This window comes from Zootoca vivipara, chromosome 2, assembly GCF_965207765.1.
Source record: "Zootoca vivipara chromosome 2, rZooViv2.hap1.1, whole genome shotgun sequence".
In the NCBI taxonomy this organism is placed as follows: Eukaryota; Metazoa; Chordata; class Lepidosauria; order Squamata; family Lacertidae; genus Zootoca; species Zootoca vivipara.
In genome coordinates this window covers 108,757,377-108,783,521 of record NC_142584.1, presented here as the reverse complement: position 1 = coordinate 108,783,521, position 26,145 = coordinate 108,757,377, and the positions used below count along the sequence as shown (strand labels likewise).

Genomic DNA, 26,145 nt, shown 5'->3' with positions numbered 1-26,145 from the left:
CCTGTGGGGTGCCGTTTTGTCACGCCCTCAGGGATGACACCCGGGGTGGGCCACATCCCCTGCACCCCCATTCCTATGCCCCTGACTTAGCTCGCAGGTACTTCAATAGTCCCCCCATGTTAAAGCAAAGCAAAATCCCAGAAGCTTACTGCAAGTTAAATATTAAGCCATGCAGCACATCAGGGACAGCCCAGAATATAGTCCAGTCCCTGCTGTGCTTGTTTTCTGCTGGCAGGAAGGTTTTGAGATGTGTGTGTGTGTATACCAGGCATCCCCAAACTACGGCACCGCGGGCCGGATACGGCCTGAAGGACTCATTTATCTGGCCTGCAGCGCCCCCTGCTGCCGCTTGCTGGTGCCGCCTGCTCTTACCGGTGCGGCGTGGCGTGACGCGGCTGCCCACTTCTGAGTCACAGGAGCACCGGCAATAGCTTGCGCGTATGCGCAAGTGTCATTTCCGGCGCACTTCTGGGTCAGAGAAGGCCCATGTGCACAAGCTATTTCCGGTGCTCCTGCGACTTGGAAATGCACCGGAAATTAGTGTGTGTGCACGCCTATGGGTGCTCGCTCCCCGCCCTCCGGCCCACCGCACGATTGGTGCTGCAGGAACCGGCCCAAAGCGCGGTAAGTTTGGTGACCCCTGGTGTATACATACATACATACATACATACATACATACATACATACATACACATACAGAGAGAGAGAGTGTGTGTGTTCAAATTGGGGGAAATAAATACAGTAAATGGACAAAAGTACAAAGATTCACAAAATGTTTAGGGGTCTGCGTATCCCTAGAAAAAAGCTCTCTCTCTCTCTCTCTCTCTCTCTCTCTCTCTCTCTCTCTCTCTGTGTGTGTGTGTGTGTGTGTGTGGCAATATTCAAAACCATGATTCTGGCACATAGTGAGGTAATAGATTGATGAGATCACATTCTACACTGAACCATTGGTGGAGGGCTCAAAAAATAAAATAAAAACCAGTCTTTTTTCTTGCATGTAATAATCTAGCACGGCAGGGAAAGAATGCATTTAAACCTTTCTCCCTGTTGTTCTAGTTTTCTACAGGCGTGGAGGGCTGTTTGTTTGTTTGTTTGTTTGCATAGGGAAGCATTCAAGAATCCCAGCGCACGTCCCTCACATGTTCCTCCATTCTGTGACGGTGCAATCCAGAGTGCCGTTATGATGACCCTGCATGTGTAGGACAGCTGGTGCCCCTCCCGGGGAATTTGGGTTTCCACCTCTCCTTGGCCCAGAATGTAACCTTTTGCTAAGAGGTTGTTGAGAGAAGCAAGACCTCATTAGGAGCAGCTCAGTGAAAGCATGTTTACTCGCAACCCAGTCCCCCTTGGCTTCCGCCAGTAGCCATGGATGCAGGGCTGCACTTTGCAGGCTTGATTCTCTCTGAGCAATAAACTAGCTCCCTTGGCTCCCTTCTCTCTGTCGCTTAAAACACCAGGGCCTTCATCAATGAGCCCCCAGAAATGCCTAGGAAAAGCCTGCTCTCCATGTGACTTAAGCCGTTCCTTTGCTCTGTCCCTGCAGGCTTCCGTACTGTGGTCCATTTCCTACTACTCTTCCCCGCTCGCTGTGTTTTACCTGTACAGAAAAGGTAATGGGCTGCTGCTCTATGGGCAAACTCTTTGGCAACGTGCTGCTGGCTCAAGCATAGCACTAGAAAGCTTCCGACGCTGTGAGGTTATGGGGGTGCGGGACTGTTAGCTCAGGGGTAAAGCACTTGTTTTGCATGCGGAAGGCTCCAGATTCAATCCCCGGCCTCTCCAGGTGGGTCTTGGAAAGATTTGTATCCAAAACACGGGACGTCCGCTGCCTGTTAGGATGAACAGGGTGCAGGAGCTGCCTTACGCTGTGTCAAACCTTGAATCCATGCATCTTAGGATTCTTTATACCACGTGCAGAGAAGCTGCGGCTCATCAGATGTCGCTGAACTACAACTTCCATCATTCCCTGGCCATGCCCACTGGGGTTGATGGGAGTTGGTAATTCAGCAACGTCTGGAGGCGCCCACGCCTGGCACAACCAACCCTAAGCTACAGGGACTGGTGGGATGACTGTGGTATAAGGCAGCGTCCCATGCAGGGAAGAAAATCCGAAACTTTTCACTGGAAAACACTACCATTGCCACCAGAAAATGGCTGGTGTGCTATGGAAAATAAATTTAAAGTTGCTGGCAAGCCAAAAGTACCCCCTGACAGCAGAGGCTGTGCACCACGTCATGTTTTTGTTTTTAAACTCTTTATTTCACGCTTTTACCCTGCATTTTCATCCTGTGAACCACCCCGAGATCTTCGGGTGAAGGGCAGTTGTCTAAATTTAATAAATAAGTAAACCTTCCTGCCGGCTCCTGTCAGGGGTGACTCTGCTCTTGTCCTTGTGTTTCATATTGTTGTTGGGTTAGTCGGGCAAGAGAAAGCACTTCTTCACACAACGCGTACTTAAAGCTGTGAAATCCACTCCTGGCAGAGGCAGCCAAGGCCAGTAATGTGGGCGTCTTCGAAAGAGGAATATTGCCAGCCTAGAGACCTCCCACAGAAGAGGCACACAAAGAAAGGTTTATATGAAGAGAGGCAGGGACACGGGTGGCGCTGTGGTCTAAGCCACTCAGCCTCTTGGGCTTGCCGATCAGAAGGTTGGTGGTTCGAATCCCCTCTGTCCCAGCTCCTGCCAACCTAGCAGTTGGAAAGCATGCCAGGGCAAGTAGATAAATAGGTACCACTGTAGCGGGAAGGTAAATGGCGTTTCCCTGCGCTCTGGTTTCTGTCATGGTGTTCTGTTGCGCCAGAAGCGGTTTAGTCCTGCTGGCCACATAACCCGGAAAGCTGTCTGTGGACAAACGGCAGCTCCCTCGGCCTGAAAGCGAGATGAGCGCCGCAACCCCATAGTCGCCTTTGACTGGACTTCACTGTCTAGGGGTCCTTTACCTTTACCTTTATGGAGAGAGGCAGTCCCTGAGGTATTGTGGTCCAGAGCCATTTAAGGCTTTGAAGGTCAAAAACTAACACTTTGAATTGGGCCCAGAAACTAATTGGCAGCTAGTGCAGTCTGGCCAGGACCAGCACAATATGCTCACTGCTCCAATAAAAGTTTGTTCCTTATAGGAGATTGTTGTTCTCTCTCGGGGAACTGCCTTGCATCACGAGGCAGCTGCCATTCAAGGTCAGACAAAGGATTCCTTGTGCGCATGTTGTGTGGAGAATGACAAAGTGATTTTGCAAGGCTGCCTTCTGCCCTGCAAATGTTTCCTCAAAATTTTTGGTGTAGGGGGTTTACCCCTCCTCCACTTCCCAAAGTGCGATAGTCTCCCAGTGGTAATCTTCCTCCCTCCCACCCTTCATATTTCGGGGAGGGGTGAAGCCGGGGCCTCCTAGTGAGTTCATAGATGGGGTGGAATTTGAATCGGTGCGGTGAGCCGCTTCCTGCATCACGACTTGGTCTGGTCTCTTAGCAACTTGGCAAATATTTTATTACACTTGGAAAACAGGCCCGTATCATTGGACGTACATTGGGCTTCCTCTTTTCAAAGCTCAGGTCAGCTTACGTAGGGCTCCCGGCTGTCTCCCATCTGGGCACTAATCCTGTCATGTGTTTGTGTTTCAATTGCAAGCTGCCTTGAGCCTGTTTTCTTTAGAAAGGTGGCTAAACTCATTCAATAAGCAGCACAAGCACTACAGGAGCAGCAGGTTTTCCCAGACTGCCCGTTCCACACAGCGAGAGCCTTGCTTTTCCTACAGTTTTAGTTATACAGTGGTACCTCGACTTACGAAGACGATCCGTTCCGCGGCCGTCTTCGTAAGTCAAAGTCTTCGGTTGTCGAAGCGCCCGTTCTGCGCATGCATGAAGCGCGATTTCATGCTTCTGTGCATGCACAGCAAAAAGACATTCGGGTTTGTCGACTTCGGAAGTTGAAACCTTCGGAAGTCGAGGTATGACTGTATTATTTTTAAAATAACTCCCGCAGCACGAGGCATTTTTAATCTTCCTAACAGCATGGTAAAACATAATTTATCCCCTCCCCCCGGATTTGTTATTGGCAGAAGAGTTTTTGTCAGTCTCTACGAATCTGAGGCTACCCTCCTCGCTCCCCCCTTTTTTGGAGGGTCGCACAAGTCTGAAGCCTTCATGGTTTCAGGTGCCAAAGTCACAATACCACTGGCCTATTGACGACCTCACTTCTGAGACTGGTGTGGAATTCATCTTAAATGATTATTACTTTCAGTCAGCTCAGTGTCTGACACGTTGCATTGTTCCTATTTAGTTGCATGAGGTGTCCATATCCCACGTGAATAATCATTTAATGCGTCCCTCCCTTTAATCGCAGTCTCGGGTAATGAGGGCCAATAGAATACAGTGGTGCCTCAACTTACGAATTTAATCCATTCCGAAGGCACCTTCGTAGGTCGAAAAATTTGTTAGTCAAAAAGCGCCATTGGAAACGTGATTTCCCATAGGAATGCATTGGAAATGGAAAAATTCGTAAGTCGAAGCAACCCCATCTAAAAATCGGAAGTTGAAAAAACCCTATCTAAAACCGCCGCGGTTTCCATTCAGATGTCGAGAAATTTGTAAGCGTTTGGCCATTTGCCCCATTCGTAAGTCGAAGAATTTGGTTGTCGAGTCATTCGTAAGTCGAGGTACCACTGTAGTTGCCAAAATGGGGCAAACGGGGTGAGGGGAGAGTGAGTTAACATGTTCAGAGGAGCCTTCAGCTTTGCAGAAGGACAGAAATTGTTTTTTAAAAACAACAGCAACTGAGGTCCGGGGCTGCCCGGTAGCTACAGAATAGTGATTGTTTTAAAAGAAAAATGGGTGTGTTATGCTCTGCTGGAGCCTAACAGCATATAGCATCCTGGAAAAAAGGTAGAGCCAGCTGGCAGATCCCTGAACAAAAGCATTCCTTCCAGGAAGTGAAGGTGCACAGCAACATTTTGTGGCTGGCCCCGTTTGTTGCGTTTTTCGGACCCTGCCGTCCTATTGATGTGCACAGTGCAACTGCCAAGGGTTTCAACATGCATAGGCCGGATGAATCGCGGCAATGTGACGGGTAACGGGGGCGGTGGAGGGGCCATTCTCATGCAGGCACCCCTCTGCTGGCCGCCGATGCTCTTTCATGTAAGCACGCCAAACGGGGTTGCCGACTTTCTCGTTGCAAGCGCTGTGCTCGGGAGCTGTTGCCCTTTGACCTTTGTGCACTGATGACAAATCACATGCTTGTGTGTTCTTCCCATGGGATAGAACAGGGGTAGGGAACCTAAGACCCCGGGGGCTGGATGTGGCCCATTCGCCTTCTCAATCCGGCCCATGGACAGTCCGGGAATCAGCGTGCTTTTACACGAGTAGAATGTGTCCTTTTATTAAAAATGCATCTCTGGGTTATTTGTGGGGCATAGAAATTCGTTCTCCTCCCCCCCCCCCTCCAAAATATAGTCTGGCCCACCACATGGTCGGAGGGACTGTGGACCAGCCCATGGCTGGAAAAGGTTGCTGACCCCTGGGATAGAATAAAAGTTCTGAGCGCAGTTCTCGCTGTAAGAAAAGCATCCCAGGCAAAGCAGCCTCTTGAGGTTCCGAGTGCTTGTTCTGACTGCCTCCCCCTCTTTGCTTGCCTCTCTTTCCAGGGTATTTGACGATGTCGAAAGTTGTTGCTTTCTCTCACTATGCCGGGACCATGCTGCTCCTGCTGGCGGGAATCGCCTGCCTCAGAGGTGAGCGTTTCCTGGAGTCTGAAGGCTCTTGGCAGAAGAGGGGAACCTGTGCCCCCTGCCCAATATCCCCAGACTACAACTCACACCTTTCCTGGCTAGTGTCGATGCGCACTGGGGCTGACGGGAGCTGGGGGTTGTATTCAGCTACGTTTTACTCAGAGCCAAGGCCATTGAAATTGAAATGTTCATTCATTTCTGCGGGTCTACTCTAAGTAGGACCAGCATTGACTGGAGCCCAACAATGTCTTGGAGACCTTATCCATTGAGTCAGGAGCCACCATGCCTTCCTTGGATTTTGGTGGCATGAAATAGTCTGATTCATATTTTTTTATGTAGGGCCATCAGTGCATTTGCATGTTTCCTTCCTCGGTCTTCAGCTCACAACATGTTTGGGGGGGGGGAACAACCTAGAAGCTATCACACCACACCACAATTATAAAATCAGTAAAACAGAAAGAAAACAGCAGATTAAGCAAAGTAAACATGATGGTTTGCGACCAGCTAATACGCAAAAGCAGGCTGGCTGAAATCATGGACTTTTTTTCAATTAGAATTAGAATTAGACTTTAGTTAGTCGCCACTGATTTCAGCAAGTCTGCTTCAGATTTTGACTTACTTGGATTCAACCCACCTTGGCAGGGTAGCACAAGGGGGAAAGTCATGTCTGTGCCCCAAGGAGCTTCCAAACGACACTTCGACCGGAGAGGGAACAGGAGAACGGCCAGTAGGCAAGAACGACAGGAATAATATTTGTGATATCAAGGGGTTAAACCCAAAGGCTTCATAGAAGAGAGAGCTTTTGAGGAGGGGTGGGGATAAAGTGAGTGGGGAGGTGGTGCTTTGTTGGGGGCTGAAGCAGAAGAGGCAGCCAGATGCTGTGGGGCTTCAGTCCCTGAAAGCTTTTCCTCCTCTTTTCAGGCATCGGTCGCTGGACAAACCCCCAGTATATCCAGTTCATCACCATCCTAGAGGATGCACACCGGTATGGCACCCCGGAGCACAAGGTAAGAGTGGCTGTGATTGACAGGCCCCATCCTGATTGACTCCCAGGGCCATCCCATCACCCCCTGACTACCCTCTGGGAGCTGCACTCCCAACATCTAGAAGGCCGCAGATTCCCCATTCCTGATCTGTTTAGACTTACTCCTTGCCTTTCCCTTGGCTTCTCTGTGGCTTGTAGTTTTAAGGAAGTGCTGTTCGTACCATGCTGAGGAGGGCTGCACTGAGGAAGAACGGTGGGAGCCCCCCCCCTCCTCCTGTTCCTGATCCTGAATCTTCCTAGGAGCAATATAGAGGACAGTATAGATTTGGAACAGTGCCTTGCAGAGGGGCATAGTTCAGAAGCAGAAGCCGGGAAATATTGGATGGGGAACAGCTTGGAGAAGAAACACTGGGAGAGAGATGGTTAACAGATTCACTGTCTCTGGAAAGCATCCATCCACTTCCCCCAAAGTCAAGGAGAGCTGAGAAAGTGGCAGAACAGAAAGCACAGAGGGTACAAACTCAGGTTACAAGACATAGGAGTGATGTAGATTAATAGGGACGGAAGGGGAGTAAGCCTTAATTGGGAGCACCGCTATTCTAGAGAGATGCGTTCTGTTGCCTCTTGCTGTGATTATTAAAGATTCTAACTGGTAAGAAGACTCCTTTTCCTTTGTTCCGCTTATCTACGGCCAAGGGGGAGGAAGCCGATTCCCTGAAGCCTGACACATGTTCCGCAATTGATCCCGGGAAAGATTGGTTGATCCCAGGGGAAATATTGAGTGCCAACTGAAATAGGCGAAAGGTTTGCCTCCTGTCCAGCCTGTGTCTGAAAGCCCATTGAGTCAGAAGCTTTGTTGACCCATTGATTCAGCATCTACATCCGTGATTTTTCTCACGCTTTCTCCGCATTGCAGAAGAAACTCGCCAGTTACAACTTTGATTTCCGGAGCTGGCCTGTGGATTTTCGGTGGGATGACGCTACGAGTCGGTGAGTGGGTTGGGAGGAAACAGGAGTCCGTCCTCCTGGTCTCTTCTCCACTCTCCACATTCCTTGCCCTTGAAGGCAGCTCTTGCTTAGGAAAAGCCAGTGTTTCCTGCTATAGGCTTCCCTGCTATAGTTAATCATGTTATGTTCCAGTAGATGTGATTAGAATGTGCATAAAAGCCCAGCAATGTGCACAATCACAGGATTGTGAGTTGGAAGAGACCCTGAGGATCATCTATTCTAACCCCCTGCAAGGCAGGAATATGCAGCCGTCCCATGCAGGGATTGAACCTGCAACCGTGGCATTATCAGACCACGCTCTAACCCACTGAGCTTTCCAGGATCTCCAGACATATTGGAAAACACATATGAATGGCACCAGCTGGGGATTTGCATGCTAGCCAATGCATGACGTCTCCAAGTGATGTGGAAAGAGCATTCATGAATTGAGACATTTCATACCTTTCTGGTTGATGTGCACATTCTTCCTTGGAGACTTTGCACATTCACCGGCAAATGTGTGTAAATTCCAGCGTGTCATTTTTGCACATTACCTAGTTGGGGTACATAGCTGCCTATTTACCTCCCAAATATGCATATGTTCTCCGCTATCTCTAGGGCAACTTTCACCAACCTGTTGCCCTCCAGATGTTTGGGGCATGGAACTGACGCGTATTGTAGCCCTCGGAGCACCTGGAGGGCACCAGAGAAGAGAAGTCGGGGTATTCACTTCCCACTCCCTCCTGCAGGTCAGATTCCCGAAATGTTCCCCTGTTGCGGTCAGAACCAAAGCACCGGAGTGCTGTCAACGGCTTCCTCCACACCCTTAAAAAGCTGCCCTGCCAGATTGCCAGGTAAACCTCCTTTTTCGCTCTTTGCCCTTTTGCAAAGTATAGCTTGGAAGCATGAGCCCCTGCCTGCTGATGCCCACAATTATCAGTGTTTGGCCTTTTGACATGCCAGGAGCCCAACTTAAACGTGCTCAAAGATTGGCTGTCTCATATTCTACTCAGCAGCTTTGATTGGTTGATTGTTCAGTACAGTGGTACCTTGGTTCTCAAACGCCTTGGTACTCAAACAACTTGGAACCCAAACACTGCAAACCCGGAAGTAAGTGTCCAGAAGCCAAACATGCTCCGTTTTAAATGTTATGCTTCTGATTTGAGTGCCACACTTCCGTTTTGAGTGTTACGCTGAGGTCTGTCTGTTTTTGCTATTTATTTTGCTTTTTTGTGGCTCTTTTTGTTTCGTTTTTGTGACTGTGTGGAACCCAGTTCAGCTACTGAATGATTGATTGTGTGACTGGAGTACACTATTTATTGTTTTCATTTTATGGACCAATGGTCTCGTTAGATAGTGTAATTCATGTTAAATTGCTGATTTAAGGGTTGTTTCTAAAAGTCTGGAATGGATTAATCCATTTTGCATTACGTTCTATGGGAAAGCACGCATTGGTTTTGGAACCAACTTCCGGAACGGATTAAGTTTGAGAACCAAGCTACCACTGTACAGTGAAACCTTGGAACTTGAATGTAATCCGTTCCGGAAGACCGTTCGACTTCTGAAACGTTTGAGTTCCGAGGCGCGGCTTCCGATTGGCCGGCAGCTAGGTTTTTGCACAGTGGAAGCCACATCGGACGTTTGTGTTCCGAGGAACGTTCAAAAACTGGAGCACTTCCTTCCAGGTTTGGGGCGTTCAGGAACCAAAACGTTTGAGAATGGAGCTGTTTGAGAACCGAGGTTTGACTGTATATGAGGAGGGCTGGATATTAAGTTGAAAGGAGAATGAATGAATGAATGAATGAATGAATGAATGAATGAATGGCTGGTGGGGGGAAGAGAGTCTCTTGGACTCTTGGGTTCCTCATTGGCTGTGGTGGGAACGGGGAGGGCCAGCTAATTTTTTTAAATGGTTTTTATTAAAGGATTTTCATAGTTAACAAGGGTCTCTGTTTTCAATTCATAGAGTCCTTTCTACAGGTCAGTTATATTTGCTCTAAGACACTGTTGTCCTAGACAGGGTGAGGTTGATGGGGAGAAAGAGGGAAGATAATGAACCTTCCTTCTTTTGCTTAGTATATGTGCAGAGTTTTTGTGTCGGGGTCGCGAGGGTAAATTCTTCATTTGTCTGCTTGTTTGTTTTTGTCAGGGATGCGAGAGGTTGGGGAGCCCAGAGCATGGTTTGCTGGCGATGCAATGAGCCGCAAACTTTCCACTGAGTTTTCCATCCATGGTTGGGGACTCCCCCAGTGCAAAGCTCAGCATGGCGGTTGCATGTTTTGCAGACACCGATCCCTTATTTCTCCTTTTTTTTCTTTTTTCCTTGACAGCTTCCTAGTGGCTCACACCTTTGGGCGACGCATGCTGTACCCAGGCTCTGTGTATCTACTGCAGAAGGCCCTCATGCCCATGTTGCTCCAAGGGCAGGCCCGACTGGTGGAGGAAGTGAGTGCCAGCTCTCCGAGAAGCTGTGATCAGTTTCTCCGTAGCCGGACGACACGGAGGTGCTACTTCCCGGCTTCATTTTGCACCTGGGGAGCTAAGAGGCTTAAATCCCAATCGTGCTCTGTCCCTCTTGTATGTTGCAGTGCAACGGGAAGCGAGCAAAGCTGGCGGCTTGCGATGGAAATGAAATCGACACCATGTTCATGGACCGCAGAGAGACCTTTGAGCCGCAAGGCAGGAAACTGGTGAGCTGACACCCAAGGACCAGCACCCAATATCTTGTTCATTCATCCAGTGCTGTGCAGGGGCAAGAGATGAAGGAAGGGTGTAATAATAGTAGTACTGTAGTAGTAATCATATATATATATATATATATATGTAAAAACGGCATGTGGGTGTGTTTCCACTTTTCACCGAAACCGCTTGACCGATAGCCCTCAAATTTGCACACAACGTCCCATGCTACCGTAAGATTAATCTTATAAAGTTTGCTAAGACAGATGTCACACCTACGCCACATAAAAACCCCAAACCCCCGTGTTACAGAACACACAACTCACCCAAAAGTGCATGCTGGGAAAAGAACCTTCCCTCTCAACAGCATCTTGGCTGCCGTTTACATACTAGGCCGAAGCCTTTACAGATTAGGCCGAATGGAGGTACTGACTTGCTTGGGTGGGTGTTGGGGGGAGGAGGGGATGGGATAGGTCAGGACACGGTGGGGCCACTCACAGGGATGACCCGGGGGTGGGGGGAAGAGGGGACATGATACGTCATGGATCGACACAGGGTGGTGGCAGTCACAGGGATTAGCCACGGCAACGCGTGGCAGGGCCAGCTAGTAAATATAATTTATACCCCGCCTGTCACAGTGGCCGGAGTGGACTACTTCAGAGTAACGACGCTACGCAGCTCTGCATTTTATTCTTTTATTGGTGCTGCGTATTTACAGTGCTCAAGTCATTGCTATTTACACGGAGCGATGTTGTCAGTCGGTTTCAGAACCTCCTAATGGCTTTTGGCGCGTCTTTCTCCAACACAAAAGCTTTGGCAGACCCATCCTCTTGCCCCTCCTCTTCCTGCGTAATTCTGGAGTTGGGGGGATGGGTCTTCCCCCCTTACTTGCCCCTTCCTGTCCCACCTGGGACCCTGGCTCCTCTACCTTGCCTGAGCCTCGGACACGACTTCCTGCTTCCCCACTGGAATCGGAACTCTCCCTGCTTTCCCCTTTGCTCGGGGACGGGCTTGAACTCAGGAGGGGAGGGACTTCGCGATATCCCCTGTCCCTCACATCCACCCCCCTCCCAAGCTCTCCTTCACCCCTCCCCAGGCCCCCCCCATGTGTCGGTGACGACTGGAAGCCTAAAAACTCGGTGCTCTCCGAGCCCGTTGGTGTGAACACCTCCCCCCAGTCCTGCGAGCCCCCCCCTTCCGCCTGGGAGGACGGGAATCCCAAAAAGTCCGTGGCGTCAGAGCTGGTGGGGGTAAAAATGTTTTGCCAATCTGCTCCTTCCTCTGACTGGGTGGATCTTGGCGACACCCATACCTCATCCTCTGGTTCCTCAAACTCCGCTTCCCAGCGCCATGGTGAGCTGTTCTCCCGTGCCTCCTCCTCCTCCCCCTCCCTTTCCATGTGCCAGGGCTTGGGTCTGTGGGGAAAGAGGGCGTGAAATTCTTCCACCAAGAATTCCTCCTGTATCTGAGTGGCGGGAACCCATTCATTCTGGGACGGTGGAGCATCCTCCCATGCCATGAGGTACTCCAGGCCCCCCACCCCCCACCTTGAATCCAGGATGGCCGTGGCCTCATTGAGTTGCTCCCTGCTTTCCCTCTCCCCCCCTCCCTCGGGGGTTTGTTCGCTGTCTCTGAGCCTGCTGCTTTCCCTGTACGGCGACAGCAGCGATCTATGAAACACTGGATGCACCCTCATGTCCTCTGGCAGTGCCAGCCTGTATGCCACCGGGTTGACCTGTTGCGTGACCGTGAAGGGGCCCAGCCATTTGGGTGCCAGCTTTTTGCACCTCCCTCTGGTGGGAAGGCCCTCCGAGGACAACCACACCTTGTCCCCCACCCTGATGACCTCCCCTTGTCGCCTGTGGCGATCTGCCCCCTTTTTGTACGCTTCCTTGGCCCTCTCCAAGTGTTCTCTGAGCTGCTGGTGCACCGTCTCCAGTTCCTCTGCCCAATCCTCAGCCTGTGGGCCCTCCTCCTCCTCCTCCCTCTCCCTCTCTGGGAAAGATCTGAGGTCGCGCCCGTAATTGGCCTTAAAGGGCGACACCCCTGTGGAGACGTGCACTGCATTGTTGTAGGCAAATTCTGCTAGTGGCAAGCGATCCACCCAGTCCGTTTGCCGCTGGCTGACGTAGCATCTCAGGTACTGCTGCAGAATGGCGTTGACCCTCTCCGCTTGTCCGTTGGTCTGCGGGTGTCTAGCCGTCGACAAGCTGACCTCCACCTGCAGGAGGTTCATGAGCCGCCGCCAGAACCTGGAAACAAATTGGCGGCCACGATCCGAAATAACCCTTAAAGGTAATCCATGCAGTCTGAAAATGTGATCAACAAACAGTTTGGCTGTCTCTTCTGCCGAGACTGCCCTGGCACACGGTATAAAGTGACACATTTTGGACATGAGGTCCACCACCACCAACACTGCAGTCTTACCCCTGGACGAAGGCAGATCTGTGATGAAGTCCATGGACACCACTTCCCACGGCCTGTGTGGTGTGGCTAAGGGCTCCAGCAACCCTGGTGGCGCTGCTCTGACCACCTTCGCCCGCTGGCAGGTGGTACAGCCCCTTACATAGTCTCGAACATCTTCCCTCACCCCTGGCCACCAGAAGTGTCTCATGACTAGGTGAGTGGTCTTGTCCCTTCCAAAATGCCCCGCTGTAGGGTTGTCGTGCATCTGCTTGAGGACCGTACGTCGAAGCTGGGTGGTGGGTAGGTACAGCGCACCCTTGTAGAAAAGCAGCCCTCTGCGTTCTGCAAAGTCTTTTGCCTGCTCCCTCCCCCCTCTCAGTTCTCTGAAGATGCGGTTGGCAAATTCATCCGCTGCCGTCAGTGCTGTGAGTTCTGCCTCGCTCACCACTGCTGCTCCGCAGGACCATGCCGACGGGGGGAAAATGTGCCTTGGGGCTGGTGGCGCCTCCTCCTCCATGTACTCTGGCTTGCGGGAGAGGGCATCCGCCCTGACATTCTGCTCTCCTGGGATGTAGTGTATGGAGAAGTTGAAGTTCGAGAAGAACTCCGCCCACCGTATCTGCCGCTGGTTGAGCACCCTGGCAGTTCTCCAGAACTCCAGGTTCTTGTGGTCTGTGCACACCTGGATGGGGTGCTTGGCGCCCACCAGGAAGTGTCTCCAGTGCTGGAACGCCGCGTGGATCGCAAGAAGTTCCCGATCAAAAACTGTGTAGTTTCGCTCGGGCTGGGTCAACTTCCTGGAGAAGAAGGCACAGGGTCTCCACTCTCTGTTGGCGTCCAGTTGCAACAAAATGGCGCCCACAGCCTTATCAGAAGCATCTGTTTCAATGCGTAGGGGCGCGTCCTGAACCACGTGGAACAGGTTCTGGTCTGAGGCGAACACCCTCTTGAGGCTTTCGAACGCTGCTTGCGCCTCTGGTGTCCACCTGAACTTCTGCTTGCCTCTCAGGCAGTCAGTGATGGGAGCCGTAACTCGAGAGAAGTTCTTGATGAACTTCCTGTAGAAGTTGGCAAAGCCTAGTAGGCGTTGGGCATCTTTGCGCGTCCTGGGGCTGTGCCAGTCCAGGATGGTCTGCACCTTGTCCTTGTCCATTGCCAGCCCCTTGTCTGACAGCTTGTAGCCCAGGAAGTCCACCTCCTTGGTGTGAAACTTGCACTTCTCCAGCTTCACATACAGGTGGTTCTCCTTCAGGCGCTGTAACACCTCCCTGACGTCCTTCACGTGCTGCACTGGGTCGTTGGAGTAAATAAGGATGTCATCCAGAAAGACCAAGCATTTCCTGAAGAGTAGGGACCCCAGGACGTGGTGCATGAAGGCCTGGAAGCATGCTGAGCCCCCTTGCAACCCGAAGGGCATCACCAGATATTCAAAAGAGCCCAGAGGCGTGAACATCGTGGTTTTCCACTCATCGCCTTCCCGGATCCTGATCAAGTTGTACGCCCCCCTCAGGTCTAGCTTGGTGAAAATCTTGCCTCTGCGTGCCGCTGTCAGGAGATCATCCACTCTGGGCATGGGGAAAGCCACTGGCTCTGTCACCGAATTCAGCCGTCTAAAATCCACCACAAGACGGCGCTGTTGCGTGTCTTTCTTGTCCACCCAGAAGACCGGGCTGCCCCCTGCTGCCTTGCTTTCTCTGATGAACCCCCGCTTGAGGTTCTTGTCGATAAAAGCGCGCAGATCCTCCAGTTCCTGGTCTGACATGGCGTACAGCTTGGCTGGGGGTATAGTTGCCCCAGGCACCAGGTTGATCTGGCAGTCAAAAGGCCTGTGTGGGGGCAGGTGGTCGGACTCCGCTTCACTGAAGACCTCCTGCAGGTCCCAGTATGGTTTGGGTATCGCCTCACCCCCTTTGACGTGCATGGTGGCCACCGTGGCTATCGGAGGCCCCTCCCCTGGTTGGTGCTGCATGCAATGTTCCAGGCAAAAGTCCGATCCAAAAGTGATGCATCTCTGATGCCAACTTATGGAGGGGTCGTGGCGCGCCAGCCAGCTCATGCCCAAAACGATTGGGGGGTCTGAGATGGTGGTGACGTTGAATGCCAGTGTCTCTGAGTGCCGTCCAACCGTCATTCTCATGGGGGGGGTTTGATGAGTGATGGCCCCTCCCAGCAGCTCTCTGCCGTCAATGGTTGCCACGTGCAGAGGAAAATCCAGCTGCAGAAGCTGGATCTGGTGCTCTTCTGCAAAGTTTCTCGAGAAGAAGTTGGCTGAGGCACCACTGTCAATTAGGGCGAGGACCGTCAATGGATAGCCATTTGGGAGCGTGAGCGTCACTTCTAGAACCACTCCTGCTCTGGGAGGGGTGGGCTGGCTCTGCTCCTCTCTGTGCGGGTGGGTGGGCTGGGGCTGTTGTCTGCTGACTGTGCCTGGCTGCCGCCCCTTGTCTCCTGCAGCCAGGCTTTCCCGTTTCCCTGCTGTGGTGCTGCGTCAGTGGGGGAGGGCACAACCGTTCCCGCCTTTCCTTGCCACTCCCTGCGATGTGGGCAGTCTCTGACGAGATGCTGGGGGGAGTTGCAGAGAAAGCAATTCCCACCCCTTCCCTCCTTGCGTCTTGGCGCCGCTGGGGTTTGAAAAGCCCGCGCGCGCGCGCGCTATCAATCTGCATGGGTTCCTGGTCCTGACTGGCCCCAGGCGTGGCTTGAAAGGGTTGTTGAGGGAGTGGCTTCTCCTGCGACCGTGGGAACCAAGCCCGCTTTGCGCGCGTTGCTTGCTTGTCGCTCCATCTGGATTCCTGCCTCACCCCCACCGCCAGAGCCGCTTTGCTCAGTTGATCCATATTACTGGGCTTTGGACCTCTCGAGAGCTCATCCTTCACCTCCTCATGCAACCCCAAGTAAAACGCCGCTTGCATCGGGGCAGACTCCAGATCCCACCCCAATCTGTGCACCAGCATGGTGAATTTCGCCCAATACGCGCGAACTGTCATATTTCCTTGGCGTAAATTATGAAGTTCCTCCTTAGTCTGGTCCATATGACTATCGGACGAATACATCGTTTTCAAACCTTCTAGAAATAGTTTGACATTCTTCATGCAAGGATTCCTTGTTGCAATTAACGGTCTTAGCCACTCCCTGGCCGCCCCTGTAAGGTGCTCCACAATAAACGCTACTCTGTGCTCATCATCAGGGAACTCATCGTGGTGCAGCTCAAGAGCATACACAATCTCAGTCTCAAAGCCCTGAAACTCCTTCGGGTCTCCATTGAACTTGCTTACTAGGGTCCCGGCTCTCCTTCCTGGCAGCACTTGGACTTGGGGTGCCCCTCCCGCCTTGTTTTTCTCTGCATCCAGCTTGTTTTGGAGGTCTACCGCCACCGCCCTTAAATGCTGCTCTTTTTCCTGGAGCTCTCTCACCTGTTCCGCAAGTTGTAGCCGGTCGTCCTGGACCTTCTTAGTCTCCTCTTTAGCTGCCTTCAATTCTCCCTGCGCCTGCAGCGACAGCTGTTGCAGTTCTAGCTGGGCTTGCTCAGCGATCTGCCGCCACTTCTCCGCCTCTGACACGCTCATCCCGGCAACTCCAAAGTAGCCCAAAAATGATTAGGAGGTTGCTGTCACAGTGGCCGGAGTGGACTACTTCAGAGTAACGACGCTACGCAGCTCTGCATTTTATTCTTTTATTGGTGCTGCGTATTTACAGTGCTCAAGTCATTGCTATTTACACGGAGCGATGTTGTCAGTCGGTTTCAGAACCTCCTAATGGCTTTTGGCGCGTCTTTCTCCAACACAAAAGCTTTGGCAGACCCATCCTCTTGCCCCTCCTCTTCCTGCGTAATTCTGGAGTTGGGGGGATGGGTCTTCCCCCCTTACTTGCCCCTTCCTGTCCCACCTGGGACCCTGGCTCCTCTACCTTGCCTGAGCCTCGGACACGACTTCCTGCTTCCCCACTGGAATCGGAACTCTCCCTGCTTTCCCCTTTGCTCGGGGACGGGCTTGAACTCAGGAGGGGAGGGACTTCGCGATATCCCCTGTCCCTCACACCGCCTATCTGGCTGGGTTTCCCCAGCCACTCTGGGCAGCTCCCAACAGAATATTAAAAACACAATAAAACATCAAACATTAAAAACTTCCCTAAACTGGGCTGCCGTCAGATGTCTTCTAAAAGTCGGATAGTTGTTTATTTCCTTGACATCTGAAGGGAGGGCATTCCACAGGACAGGCGTCACTACCAAGAAGGCCCTCTGCCTGGTTCCTTCTCTTAGCAAGGGAACCGCCAGAAGGCCCTCAGAGCTGGACCTCAGTGTCCGGACTGAACAATGGGGGTGCAGACGCTCCTTCAGATTTCGCTTGCCACAAGGTACATCTCCTGCTGGCTTCAAATGTAATAGCTTCCCTCTCTCCCTTTGTCTCTGCAGGTGATTTGCTGTGAAGGAAATGCAGGCTTTTATGAAGTTGGCTGCCTCTCCACTCCGCTGGATGGTATGCTTCAAGTCTCTCGTTTCCCCCACCAAAAAACAAAGCAAAACTGTTAGGGTTATAATGGAAGGTTCTCCTGGAACTTTTCATTGTACTGTTTGAGAGAGAGAAGCACATTTGGGCGCAACCATTCTAGTTCCATTTTTCCATCTTGGACAGTGTCGCTTAACGTTCTGAGTCAAGACCTTCTGATTCCCAGAACCTGATGCAGGAATTTTTGACTGTGAATTGCCTTTTTTGCTGCCTCTTCAGATATTTCTGGGACTGAGCCAGAGAGCAGGGGGTTTTACCATCTGTGCAACTCTCCACTAATACGTGCCCTTCTCTGGGATGCAGAGATATGCTTGGCCCTGGTACGTTCCGATCTAGCTGGGGAGAAAATAATAATAATAATAATAATAATAATAATAATAATAATAATAATAATTTATTATTTATACCCCGCCCATCTGGCCGGGTTCCCCCAGCCACTCTGGGCGGCTTCCAACAAAACACTAAAATACAGAAATCCATCAAACATTAAAAGCTTCCCTAAACAGGGCTGCCTTGAGATGCCTTCTAAAGGTCTGGTAATTGTTGTTCTCTTTGACCTCTAGTGGGAGGGCATTCCACAGGGAAAAAAACTGAGCTTCCCTTCTTCTGCTCCCCAAATGCTGCACTTCAGTTGCTCCTCCACTTGATAAAATGAACGGCAATTCCTCGTTTATTGCAACTTGGAAGCGGTGCCGCACGAACAGGCTAACAAGCAAAAATGTCCTTCAGCCAAAGAAGCAGAGGCGACATTTTGTAAAGCTCGTGGGGACCTGCTTAGGGCAGAACCTGTTGCTGCTGGGCTTTCCAAGCCCTTATTCATGAGATGCATTCCTCATAAATCAGGCCTTTGGCTGATTAACATACGATGCCCTTTTAAAATGTGTTGTGGGAGAGGGGAGGATTATTGGGTTGTCTTTATTTTTATTATGTATTTTTAAAGCATATATTGTGATTTTATGTTGTGGATCACCCTGAGATCTACGGGTATTGGTAAAGGTAAAGGGACCCCTGACCATTAGGTCCAGTCGTGACCGACTCTGGGTTTGCGGTGCTCCAACTCGCATTATTGGCCGAGGGAGCTGGTGTACAGCTTCCAGGTCATGTGGCCGGCATGACAAAGCCGCTTCTGGCGAACCAGAGCAGCACACGGAAACTCCGTTTACCTTCCCGCCGGAGCGGTACCTATTTATCTACTTGCACTTTGACGTGCTTTCGAACTGCTAGGTTGGCAGGAGCCAGGACCGAGCAACGGGAGCCCACCCCGTCGCAGGGATTCAAACAGCCGACCTTCTGATCGGCAAGCCCTAGGCTCTGTGGTTTAACCCACAGTGCCAGCCGCGTCCTGGGTATTAGGGCAGTATACAAATCATATCATCATCACCATCATGCCAGCCACCCATGACAACACCTCTCCCCACTTGGGATTTCCAGCAACCGATGTTCAGAGATGCACTGAATGGTCGAGTTAAAATGCAGCCATCATGCCCAGTGACAGCCTTACCTCCCATGAATTCACCCTCTCTCTTTCTCCCTTCTAGCTGGATTCTCGGTGTTGGGATGGAATCACCCCGGATTTGCAGGCAGCACGGTGAGCTACTTCGAGGCTTTAAATTGGATTACTTTTAGGGCATTTGGTTGATGTTGTCCGGATAAATCCAATTTAGGTGGACCCATTTGGAATCGGGTACAGGGACTCTGGGCGCCTGCCTACTTTCACCCGGCAACGGAATTAAGGAGGGGGAGAAAGGGGAGGAGATTCGCTGTCCTGCGACTCTTATGTTGGTCCAGGTCCCGAAAATGGGGCAGTGCCGGATTCTGACACGGAATAAGCGGACATGAAACCGACAGCTCACCACACTGTAAATAGCGTGCACCAATAAAGACAAGTATGTGGAAGGTCGTTACTCAAGAGTAGCCATAATAACCTCTGATAGTTTCCATGTGTTGAAGCTGCCTCTTCTGTCCTAAAGTCTCTCATTCTCTACCCAGCTTGGCTTTTAAACAAAGTAGCATTCCAGTACATCGTGGGAAATTGCAAAAGCATCTGGTCCTGGCCCACCTAGCGTTGCTTGAAGCATCAGGCCAGAAAATATATTTTACGGGCTGCTCAGGTCAGACACCTGTGGCAGACCCTGCTGAGGCATTCGAGCCCTGGCAGCTGTTGCCAGTTGCCAATGACAGCCCTGCAAGCACAGCAGAGTAAATTCTTGATCTCTCCTTGGGATACCATGGGTGCTTGTCTCTGAAGATTCCTCATTTGCCTAAAGAGAGCAGGCAGCCTTAAAATGCACGGTTGCTAAATCCTGTCAAATGAAATCAAGCATTTCTAGCAATTGCATCCATTCAACCCCGAGATTGACTCAGAGGGGTGAAGAGACCTCATATTGCTGCGTCTGGGACAACTGATTTTAAGCCTGTTCTGTTCTGCCTCGTAGAAACCTGAGCAGTGTTTTGCTTGCAGCTCAGGGCAACGCTATTTGCTACTGCATGCATGTGCACACTGTGGGAAATGCGGGTGATCTTGAAGGAGCTGTGATATATGGCACTGCCCTGCACCTGTTTGCACAGAAATCCCAAACTCGGAAAACCCTAAATTTCTGACATGTGTGGCTTAGAAGTGAGGCCCTGTCAGGCTTTGCGGAATCAGATCCCTCCCACGATGGCAGCCAAGAATCAGAGAAACGATAAAAGTTCTTACCAAGCAATTTATTCAGTAATTCACAGAGAGTGATGAAGGAATGCAGCCTTCCATAAATAATGGTGTTGCTCCAAGTAAAGTCTCACCCCCTACGTCTCCCCTATTAGACGTCTCTCCTGCTTTGGCTGATCTGAGCTTTCTGCTTCTGAGCTCTCTGTTCTAATACCCTCAATGCCTGCCTGGTTCTGGGAGAAGGGGGGGGGGGTCAGGAATGCTTTCCAAGGACACGTGAGTCTGTTAGCTGTCTCTCCCCTGGTGCTGCTTCTTCCTGCTGTTCCTCTTCCAATGTTTCCTAGCTTCTGCCCTCTGCAGCCCCTTCTGCAAACCACTGTTCTAAATCTATACAGTGGTGCCTTGGTTCTCAAACTTAATCCGTTCTGGAAGTCCATTCCAAAACCAAAGCATACTTTCCCACAGAACGTAATGCAAAATGGATTAATCCGTTCCATATTTTTAAAAACAACCCCTAAAACAGCAATTTAACATGAATTTTACTATTTAACGAGACCATTGATCCATAATAGACAATGTACTGCAGTCACACAATCAATCAATCAATCAATCAATCAATCAATCAGTAGCTGAACTGGGTTCGACACAGTCACAAAAACAAACAAAAAGAGCCACAAAAATGCAAAATAAATAGCAAAAACAGACAGAACTCAGCATAACACTCAAACTGAAGTGTGGCATTCAAATCGGAAGTGTAACACTCAAAGCGGAGCACGTTCGGCTTTCGGAAAAAGTTCGCAAACCGGAACACTTGCTTCTGGGTTTGCAGTGTTTGGGTTACAAGTTGTTTGAGAACCAAGTTACCACTGTAGTGTCCTCCTGTTCTCGGGAAGGTTCAGGAGAAGAGTGGGGGCGTCCCCACTATTCCTCCTCAGCCAGCCCCTGACATGCCCCTTCTCAAGAGGCAAGCAAGCAATTGAAAACATTTGTTTGTCCCTTGTTATCTGAAGCATTTTTACCCTGCCTTTCGGCTGAGATGGTTCCCGGGACATTTTACAAAGATCGCTTAGGTAGCCAGCCCCTGCTTTTGGGCTCATAGTCTCTAAAAGACATGACACAAAATGAATAGGGAAGGAGGAAGAATTGGAAAAGGAGGTTTGCATGAAGTATAAAATAAAAAAGAGAGAGGAAGCAGAGAGGAAAGCAAAGCTCTCCTTGATCATGATACCCTCCCTACTCTCCCAAGAGTCTTCCCTCCCAGCTTCTCCTTGCGCTCACCATTTCCCTCTCCTGCCTCAGGGAGTGCCGCTGCCTCAGAATGAAGCCAACGCCATGGACGTAGTGATGCAGTACGCCATCCACCGCTTGGGCTTCTTCCCTGAGGACATCATCCTCTATGCCTGGTCCATTGGGGGCTTTACAGGTGAGAAGCACAGCTAGCCAGAGCTGTGATGGGTGGATAGGCAGGGGGAATGGGATTAGCCAGAGATGGCCTGGAACAGGCAGGAAGACGACAGTGCACGATTTGCCACTGGATTCCTGGGAATATGTGCAAGGCCTTGTGAAGGAAACCCTTCTTGAAGGCCTAATGATGATGATGATGATGATGATGATAAATAATTTATTATTTATACCCTGCCCATCTGGCTGGGTTTCCCCAGCCACTCTGGGCAGCTCCCAACAGAATTAAAAGCAAAAATAAAACATCAAATATTAAAAGGTCCCCTAAACAGGGCTGCTTTCAGGTGTATTCTAAAAGCCAGATAGTTGTTTATTTCCTTGACATCTGATGGGAGGGCGTTCCACAGGACGGGCACCACCACCGAGAAGGCCCTCTGCCTGGTTCCCTGTAGCCTCACTTCTCGCAGTGAGGGAACCGCCAGAAGGCCCTTGGAGCTGGACCTGAGTGTCCAGGCTGAATGATGGGGGTGGAGACGCTCCTTCAGGTGTACTAGGCCAAGGCCGTTTAGGGCTTTAAAGGTCAGCACCAATACTTTGAATTGTGCACGGAAATGTACTGGGAGCCAGTGTAGGTCTTTCAGGACCGGTGTTATATGGTCTTGGCGGCACACGATGTCATCCCCCTGGAATTGGGCGAGGGGGGTATTTAAGCTCAGAGATTGAAAGTCCAAAGAGCACCCATCCTTTCCCCCACGAGTTGACACAATAGACAGTCCGCCAGTAAGTTCTCTTTCTATAAGCCGGTGCAAACCATGCCTTCAAGAAACCTTGCTAACAAACAAACGGTTCTGATGTTTCTAGCCATAGACAAGAGCGGAGAGTTGGAATGATAGAAGTTTTGGGAGCAGGAAACCTTAGCCTTAGGATGGGAAGGAGTCAAAACTTGGTGGCAGTCAAACAGGGGAGCGGAGTGGCGTCGAGGCTCCGTCCAGTGAACCTTTGAGTCCTCCAATAACTCCTCTGTGTCTCTCTCTTCTCTCCTTCAACCCAACAGCCACTTGGGCCGCCATGTCGTACCCGGATGTCAGTGCCCTTATTCTGGACGCCTCCTTCGATGACCTCGTTCCTCTTGCCCTCAAGGTCATGCCGGAAAGCTGGAGTAAGGGGAAGCAAGCAGAAAATGCACATCTTTTTTTACTATGGTCAAATGCTTTCAGACCCTTTTATTTGTTTGGGTTTTAAATAAAATCCACCCCACCACAGAGAGTTAATATGCAATATTTCTCAGTGCAGGGCTTTCCACCCCCCCACCCCTAAGTGCTCAGGCCATTCATCGCGCGCACCCTAGCAGTAACCCTTGAAAGCCTTGGTACACGATTTGGGGGGTCGTGCTGAGATTTCAGTGGCTGCCTGTCAGTAAATGCGTTCCCCATGATGAGATTTGAACCAGGAACTCCTGGTTTCACAGCCCATGCTTATAAGCACTGTTCCCTGTTCACTAGCAGGCCATCCTGGGGATCTCCTTCTCTTCCACAATTTGGACTCAGGGGACCCCTCACCTTGATTTTTGTTCTGAGTCATGGTCATATATCTCCCCCCCAAAAAAATGTTTGCCAGGCTAGGGATAAAGTGTTTCTCCCTCTGCCACCTAAACTCTTGTCTTCGCTATTTTAGCCATACCTTTGTGCAATATGTCACTCTGCCCCACCAAGATCCCCAGTCCTGGACAGGCATTCGTATGGACCAGACGTCTTAGTTTACATTTCCCTTTCCATTTCCTCATAGTTTAAACCCACCAAGGGTGTGTGGTATTTGTGGTTTCTGTTGTGGCTGCCGTGTGTTTCCCCAAAGAGTAAGGGGAGGGTGTTCTAGAGAGGATCCCACCCCCCATTTGAAGGGGATGCGGTGTTTACAAAATGTACAGGTTGAGCAGATATTTACTAGTGCACGGTAAATGTGTGCAAGCAGCGAATGTCAGCCCAGAATCCTGATATTCTAAAAAGCTATGGGTACAGTCCTCTGGGACGCGGGTGGCGCTGTGGGTTAAACCACAGAGCCTAGGGCTTGCCGATCGGAAGGTCGGCGGTTCGAATCCCCGTGACAGGGTGAGCTCCCATTGTTCAGTCCCTGCTCCTGCCCACCTAGCAGTTCGAAAGCACGTCAAGGTGCAAGTAGATAAATAGGTACCGCTCCGGGGAGAAGGTAAACAGCGTTTCCGTGTACTACTCTGGTTTGCCAGAAGTGGCTTAGTCCTGCTGGCCACATGACCCGGAAGCTGTACGTCGGCTCCCTCGGCCAGTAAAGCGAGATGAGCGCCGCAACCCCAGCGTCGGTCACGACTGGACCTAATGGTCAGGGGTCCCTTTACCTTTACAGTCCTCTAGATGTGTACTTTAGGGGTAAACCCCATAGATTTCAAAGGGAAACAGTGCTGTCTTACACAGTCAGACAAATAAACAATCTATCCTGTCACTGTCTGTCCTAATGCACAGTGGATCTATAAGATTTTCCCAGCCTGGTTACCCAGAGATCCTTTTAAGTGGAGATGTCACGGCTTGTACATGAAGCCATTCACATGCAAACCCTGTTCTCTTATTGGTGGGTTATGATCCCTTTCCTTTAATGCCACGTCAGTGTCATAGAACTGTAGAGTTGGAAGGGACCCCGAGGGTCCTCTAGTCCAACCCCCCTGCAATGCAGGAATCTCAACTAAAGCATCCATGATGGATGGCCACCCAACCTCTGCTTAAAATCCTCTAAGGAAGGAGAGTCCACCACCTCCCAAGGGAGTCCATTCTTCACCACTCTTGGCTTTGAAACCACTTGATCCCCTTGATGCCCTTTAATGAGAGATATATCCTAGGTGACAAGGTATCCAAACAGGCTTAGGTGATCTATTTATTATTAATTAATTAATATTAATGATTAAATTTATATACTGCCCTATACCCACAGATCTCAGGGCAGTTCACAACATAAAATAAAAATGCAGTCGTGCCTTGGTTCTTGAATTTAATCCGTTCCGGGAGTCCGTTCGACTCCCGGAACGGTTCGAAAACCAAGGCGTGGCTTCAGATTGGCTGCAGGAGCTTCCTGTATGCAATCATAGAATCATAGAATCATAGAGTTGGAAGAGACCACAAGGGCCATCCAGTCCAATCCCCTGCCAAGCAGGAAACACCATCAAAGCATTCTTGACATATGCCTGTCAAGCCTCTGCTTAAAGACCTCCAAAGAAGGAGACTCCACCATACTCCTTGGTAGCAAATTCCACTGCCGAACAGCTCTTACTGTCAGGAAGTTCTTCCTAATGTTTAGGTGGAATCTTCTTTCTTGAAGTTTGAATCCATTGCTCCGTGTCCGCTTCTCTGGAGCAGCAGAAATCGGAAGCCACACGCCAGATGTTCGGCTTTTGAAAACCGTACGGAAACTGAAACGCTCACTTTTGGTTTTTGATAGTCCGGGAGCCGAAACGTATGAGTTTTGAGGCATTCAGCTTCTGAGGTTCCACTGTGTAAAAACACAAAATGCATAATAAAAACAAAAACAACCCAATAACACCCTCCCTCTCCCCAACACATTTTTAAAAGGCACTGGGTGTCAATCAGCCCAAGGTCTGGTTAAAGAGGGACGTTTTTGCCTGAAGTTGTACAATGAAGGTGCCAGTCGAACTTCTCTGGGGAGGGATCTACTAATTGTCCATTTTGTCTCTGCCACTTCCTGTCAGTGACCAGCCCTCCCTCCCACCCACCTCCACTGCACAATAAGTGGTGGTTTTGGGTGGGGAAGAGTTAAGCCAGATTACTGTGAAAACTCTGGAAGAGGATTGAGTTGCGGACGTGCTTGCTGGTGGACGAAGCCGATCTAACGCCTTCCCTTCCTTCCATAGGGGGCTTGGTCACCAGGACTGTGAGGCAACACCTGAACCTAAACAACGGGGAACAGCTTTGCAGGTAGGCGGCAAAGGAAAAACTGGATAGTCGAAAAAGCGCCAGCAGGAAAATGAGGAGGAAGTAGCAAACATGTTGACATCTAATCTGTGGAATAGTGAAGCTGGGTTTTGCACATCAGTGAAAAGCCGGGGTGGAAATGAACTGGTGTTAAAAAACAGGCAGGCTGGCAGCCCCCAGATGGATAGGGTGGTTTTTCCTTCCCAGGGGAATGCAGCTGTCTGTCCGCCTTTCAAGGGGGTATTTCTAGCGATCTCACCCCTTGCTTTTTCCTGTAAGACCAATTGCAGTCGTTAACAGTCGTCCACAGGTTTACCACACCTATCAGCCAATCACCCATTCCCACAACCCTTCTGAGTAATACCCCCTCCCCACCCTCTCACTATATATAAGCGTCTGGTGACTTCTGTTTCAGTGCATCTGAAGAAGTGTGCATGCACACGAAAGCTCATACCAATGACAAACTTAGTTGGTCGCTGTCAGAGGTGTTTGCGGCTACTCCTGAGTAAAGACGCTCCACTCCGTCTTGTCTTTCAGAGTTTTATTGTGCATATTATTTACAGTGCAAAGATATCAGCAAACATGACTGCTTAGTCCATGTCAGAACCCCACAATGGCTCCTTCCAGGTTCTCACCCAGCATAAAAGCCTGGGCACCCCAAAGCGCCGCCCCCTGGCCCTACGGGTGGGCGTGCGCCTCAATTCTGGCATCGGAGGGAACGGTCTCCTTTCTGGCGGCCCTGTGTCTGACATCTCTCCAGACTTCTCCTCCCCTGGCCCTCTCTCATAGCGGCGCTGAGGCTCCGACACCCGAAAGAGCCCCCTCTCCTCCCCGCTCACTTCCTCATTCCTTTCTCCTGACTCG

The 26,145-nt window shown here is 50.6% G+C and overlaps 1 protein-coding gene across 1 annotated transcript in view; it reads left to right on the top strand.

The window, feature by feature from the left end:
- Positions 1–26,145, top strand: part of ABHD16A (abhydrolase domain containing 16A, phospholipase) — a 42,452-nt gene that overhangs the window by 7,889 nt on the left and 8,418 nt on the right. The window contains exons 3-14 of the mRNA XM_035107034.3: positions 1,544–1,610; positions 5,635–5,721; positions 6,640–6,725; positions 7,620–7,693; positions 8,440–8,544; positions 10,021–10,135; positions 10,279–10,380; positions 17,187–17,250; positions 18,819–18,868; positions 21,230–21,353; positions 22,386–22,490; positions 25,221–25,284. Of these exons, the coding sequence (XP_034962925.3) occupies positions 1,544–1,610; positions 5,635–5,721; positions 6,640–6,725; positions 7,620–7,693; positions 8,440–8,544; positions 10,021–10,135; positions 10,279–10,380; positions 17,187–17,250; positions 18,819–18,868; positions 21,230–21,353; positions 22,386–22,490; positions 25,221–25,284 (1,043 nt within the window). The remainder of the gene's footprint in view (positions 1–1,543; positions 1,611–5,634; positions 5,722–6,639; positions 6,726–7,619; positions 7,694–8,439; positions 8,545–10,020; positions 10,136–10,278; positions 10,381–17,186; positions 17,251–18,818; positions 18,869–21,229; positions 21,354–22,385; positions 22,491–25,220; positions 25,285–26,145) is intronic.